Source organism: Colobus angolensis, unplaced genomic scaffold (genome assembly GCF_000951035.1).
Source record: "Colobus angolensis palliatus isolate OR3802 unplaced genomic scaffold, Cang.pa_1.0 Scaffold154, whole genome shotgun sequence".
In the NCBI taxonomy this organism is placed as follows: Eukaryota; Metazoa; Chordata; class Mammalia; order Primates; family Cercopithecidae; genus Colobus; species Colobus angolensis.
Genome location: NW_012114644.1, coordinates 4,212,296 through 4,217,198, shown reverse-complemented (window position 1 = coordinate 4,217,198; position 4,903 = coordinate 4,212,296). Strand labels below are relative to the sequence as shown.

The window sequence follows — 4,903 nt, the reverse complement described above, 5'->3', positions numbered from 1 at the left end:
TGTCTGTTGAGTACCCATTGTGTGCAGGCCCTGCTAGTGAGATCCCAGAGGAGCAGGGAGGTAAACTGGAATTTGTCAGATGGTAGTAAATCTATAAAAAAGTAAACAGCAGGAAACAGGAGTTTGGGAGAGTCCCTTTATGGAGGGCAAATTCAGTACATCAGGCATCAGTGCCTTCACAGAGCAGGGCACCCTGAAGGAAGAAAGGGCATGAGCTCTTCGATAACGTGGGGAGGACCCCCCGGGACTGGGGACCAGCTTGGTGAACAGGGTGGCCAGAGCCAGTGAGCAAGAGCAGGAGAGCAGATGGGGCTGCGGGGAACGGGCAAGCATGCAGGTGGGGCCTTGTAAGCCATGGAGAGGAATCTCACCCTCCAACCCTGTGAAATGCAGCTGTTGTTATAGTCTCTGTCTTGTTCTGTTTTGTTTTGAGACGGAATCCCGTACTGTTGCCCAGGCTGGAGTGCAGTGGGGTGATCTCGGCTCACTGCAACCTCCGCAAGTGATTCTCCTGCCTCAGCCTCCTGAGTAGCTGGGACTACAGGCGCACGCCACCACACCCAGCTCATTTTTGTATTTTTAGTAGAGACAGGGTTTCTCCATGTTGGTCAGGCTGATCTCTAACTCCCGACCTCAGGTGATCTGCCCACCTCTGCCTCCCAAAGTGCTGAGATGACAGGCATGAGCCATCGCTCCCTGCCTAATTTTTGTATTTTTAGCAGAGATGTGGTTTCACCATGTTTGCCAGGCTGGTCTCGAAATCCTGACCTCAGGTGATTTGCCTGCCTCGGCTGCCCAAAGTGCTGGGATTACAGACGTGAGCCACTCTGCCCAGCCTAGTTTTTGTATTTTTAGGAGAGATGGGGCCAAACCCTGCCTGGAGTTGGAGGCAGTCCCATTCAAACCAAATGGCCTGCAATAGGGAAATGGATGCATCCTTAAGGAAACATGGAAGTGTTGGCACCTGGACAGGGAAAACACATCTGCCGCAAGCACTTAGCAGAGGCACATAGGAAGTGCTCACTAAGCACACTAAGAGGGGCTAGATATTATCAAGCAATAAAGGCCAGGCTCGGTGGCTCACGCCTATAATCCCAGCACTTTGGGAGGCTGAGGTTGGTGGATCACCTGAGGTCAGGAGTTGGAGACCAACCTGACCAACATGGTGAAAACCCATCTCTACTAAAAATACAAAAATCAGCCAGGTGCGGTGGTGCGTGCCTGTAATCCCAGCTACTCAGGAGGCTGAGGCAGGAGAATCGCTTAAACCCGGAAGGCGGAGGTTGCAGTGAGCCGAGATTGCGCCATTACACTCCAGCCTGGTGACAGAGCGAGACTCCGTCTCAAAAAAAATAAAAAATACAAAAAATTAGCCAGGCATTGTGGCACACGCCTGTGGTCCCAGCTCCTTGGGAGGCTGAGGAGGGAGGATCACTTGAACCTGGAAGGTTGAGGCTGCAGTCAGCCAAGATCGTGCCACTGCACTCCAGTCTGGGTGACAGAGGGAGATCCTGTCTCAAAAAAAAGAAAAGAAAAAAAAAACCTCAGAGGGAGACAGCAACAGCAGTCATTTCCATATATGATGCCTTTAATCCTCACTACAGCCCGAGGTGTGCAGAAAGTCCCATTTTGCAGAGGAGAAAAAATGAGGCTTCAAGAGAAGTCACTTGGGCCAAGCTTACACAGCTAACAGGTAGAGGAGTAAGGACTTGGAACTCAGCTCTCTCCAGTTCTCTGCTAACCACCAATATTGGAATGAGAACATCCTGCTGTTTAGAAACCGGCAGGCATGGTCGCTCATGCCTGTAATCTCAGCTCTTTGGGAGGCCAAGGCGGGAGGATCAGTTGAGCCCAGGAGTTTCAGACCAGCCTGGGCAATGTAGCGATGATGCCTTGTCTTTACAAAAAAAAAATTTTTTTTTTAATCAGCTGGGTGTGGTGGCAGGTGCCTGTAGTCCTGGCTACTTGAGAGGCTCCTGGGCTCAATCAGGAAGATTGCTTGAGCCCAGGAGTTCAAGGCTGCAGTGAGCCATGATTGTGCCACAGCACTCCAGCCTGGACAACAGGGAGACCACCTCTCAAAAAAAAAAAAAAGACCCTCTTCCCCTTTTCCAGCTCAGGTCTTAGGGAGCAAGAACCCTGGGGATGCCCACCACAGCCCGTCACCCTGACCAGTCAGTCCCCCATTGGTCTCAAGCACCCCCAACCCCTTCCATCCTCCCACACGCATGAACAGACTCTGGTTTGCTGCAAGAGTGTCTGGTGTTTAATCTCACGTTGCTGCCGCCTGATGAGCGGTGGCCAGGAAGGGGAGGGGTTCCAGTCCAGCTCGCTCCCGTTTCTAGATGCTCCTGCCGCCGCCGCAGCCTCATCCACCAAGATTCTCCACTCTCTGCCCACAGATTTGCTGGGCCGCCAGCCTCAGGGTTCACAGTGAGGGCTGTAGGGGCAACTAGGGCGGGTCTCGGGAGGCAAGGTAGGCGGCCAGGGTCACCAGGGCAGCCGCATACGTGCACACGCCCAGCCCGACGGCGAGGACCCCCAGCAGGAAGGCACGGCGGGAGGCGGCCCCTGCCCCCTGGATGTCCCCCTTGGCCCAAGCCTTGTTGGTCTGTAGAGGCAGTGGGCAGCAGTGACCCAGGCATCCCCTCAGTCCCAGACCCTTCCCCTGGTCTCTCCCCCACCCAATATACCCATTCATGCATGCATGCATGTATTCCAAAAGCAGATACGTAGCACCTACTATAGGTCAGGCACTGGGGATGCTGAGTGATTAATAAAAACATTAAAATGGTATACGCCACTGTTCTAACTGATTTGATTCTCACATAGACCCAGAGGTAGCAATTATTCCCACTTTACAGATGAGGAAGGTGAGGCACAGGGAAGTTAAGTGACTTGCCCAAAATCTTGCAGAGATCTGGGCACCGTGGCTCACGCCCGTAATCCCAGCACTTTGGTGGGCCAAGGTGGGAGGATCACTTGAGGTCAGGAGTTCGAGACCAGCATGGCCAATGTGGTGAAACCCCGTCTCTACTAAAAATTCAAAAATTAGCCGGGCATGGTGGCGCGTGTCTGTAATCCCAGCTAGTCAGGAGGCTGAGGCAAGAGAATCACTTGAACCCAGGAGGCGGAGATTGCAGTGAGCCGAGATTGCACCACTGCACTCCAGCCTGGGCAACAAAGTGAGACTCAAAATAGATATATATTGCAGAGAGTGGCAGACTCAGGATTTGAGTTCAGGTTCTTAACTAACACTCTGGGCTGCCCTCCACCTTCCCGCCTCAGGTATATGGCTCTTTGTTTTTGTGGGGCATTTTTCTCTTTTATGCCCAGTCCCCTCCAAGTCCCACACACAGACTGACCTTCTGGGCTAGACAGAAGGCAGCGATGCCCACAGGCCAGAAACAACACAGCATGGAGAAGACAGCCAAGCCGAGGTGGTCGTGGGGTAGAAATGGTGAAAGACGGCTGCCGCCATCCCAGTCCGAGTCACTGTCACTGGATGACATGTCCTATGGGCAGGAAAGTGCCGAGGTGGGCATCTCCATCCACCTTTCCTGCCCCATTGCTCTGCTCTCCATAGCCCTCAAAGGCCAATACCTGCCCCCAGGGCTTCCCCAGAGATACAAAGAGAAAAAAAAATGTTCAGAGATGGGCTTTTGGTGTTTGTTTGAGGCAGAGTTTTGTTCTGTCACCCAGGCTGGAGTACAATGGCACAATCTCAGCTCACCGCCTCCCAGATCCAAATGATTCTCCTGCCTCAGCTTCCGGAGTAGCTGGGATTACAGGCACGCGCCATCATACCTGGCTAATTTTGTATTTTCAGTAGAGACAGTGTTTCACCATGTTGGCCAGGATGGTCTTGAACTCCTGACCTCAGGTGATCCACCCGTCTCGGCCTCCCAGAGTGCTGGGATTACAGGCATGAGCCACCACGCCTGGCCAGAGATGGACTTTTGACATTTGTATCCTGGAGCCCTTTGAAGGGAAGCTATGGACCAGGTCTCCAGAGAAGAGCCCCAACCACACCCAGAGTTTTCAGTTTATTTTCAAGGGGTTCACGGATCCAATCATGGATGCTACAATTGTTTATAATGTCTGAGTGAAAAGCCCCTGAATGACCGGGCGCAGTGGCTCATGCCTGTAATCCCAGCACTTTGGGAGACCAAGGTGTGTGGATCACCTGAGGTCGGGAGTTGGAGACCAGCCTGGCCAACATGGTGAAACCTCGTCTCTACTAAAAATAAAAAAATTAGCTGGGCATGGTGGGGTGCCCCTGTAATCCTAGCTACTCAGGAGGCTGAGGCAGGAGAATCACTTGAACCCAGGAGGTGGAGGTTGCAGTGAGCCGAGATGGCGCCACAGCACTCCAGCATGGGCGACAGAGTAAGATTCTGTCTCAAAAAGAAAAGCCCCTGAATGGGGACAAACGCCACTGAAACAAGGAACCTGCAAAAAGATGGAGATTATTGGCCAGGCACAGTGGTTCACACCTGTCATCCCAACACTTAGGGAGACCAAGGAGGGAGGATCATTTGAAGCCAGAAGTTTGAGACCAGCCTGGGCAATATAGCAAGACCCCATCTGTACAAAAAAATTTAAAAATTAGCTAGGTATGGGCTAGGTGCAGTGGCTCATGCTTGTAATCCCAGCACTTTGGGAGGCCAAGGATGGCAGATCATGAGGTCAGGAGATGGAGACCATCCTGGCTAACAGTGAAACCCCACCTCTACTAAAAACACAAAATCAAAATTAGCTGGGTGTGGTGGCACGCACCAGTAGTCCCAGCTACTCGGGAGGCTGAAGCAGAAGAATGGTATGAACCTGGCAGGCAGAGCTTGCAGTGAGCCGAGATTGCGCTACTGCACTCCAGGCTGGGCGACAGAGTGAGACTGCATCT

General features: G+C 52.6%; 1 protein-coding gene across 5 annotated transcripts in view; it reads right to left on the bottom strand.

Annotated features, from left to right (window-relative positions):
• Window positions 1-2,246: 2,246 nt before the first annotated feature.
• Window positions 2,247-4,903, bottom strand: part of TMEM91 (transmembrane protein 91) — a 33,813-nt gene continuing 31,156 nt past the window's right edge. For 2 of the 5 annotated variants that reach the window (XM_011936523.1, XM_011936522.1), the window contains exons 3-4: window positions 3,366-3,515; window positions 2,247-2,463 (exon numbers count right to left, since the gene is read on the bottom strand). In XM_011936523.1, the coding sequence (XP_011791913.1) occupies window positions 2,422-2,463; window positions 3,366-3,515 (192 nt within the window). In that variant the 3' untranslated portion in view covers window positions 2,247-2,421. Of the gene's footprint in view, window positions 2,612-2,693; window positions 2,766-3,365; window positions 3,516-4,903 lie in introns of all 5 variants that reach the window. The other 3 variants (XM_011936520.1, XM_011936524.1, XM_011936519.1) reach the window with 3 other exon arrangements.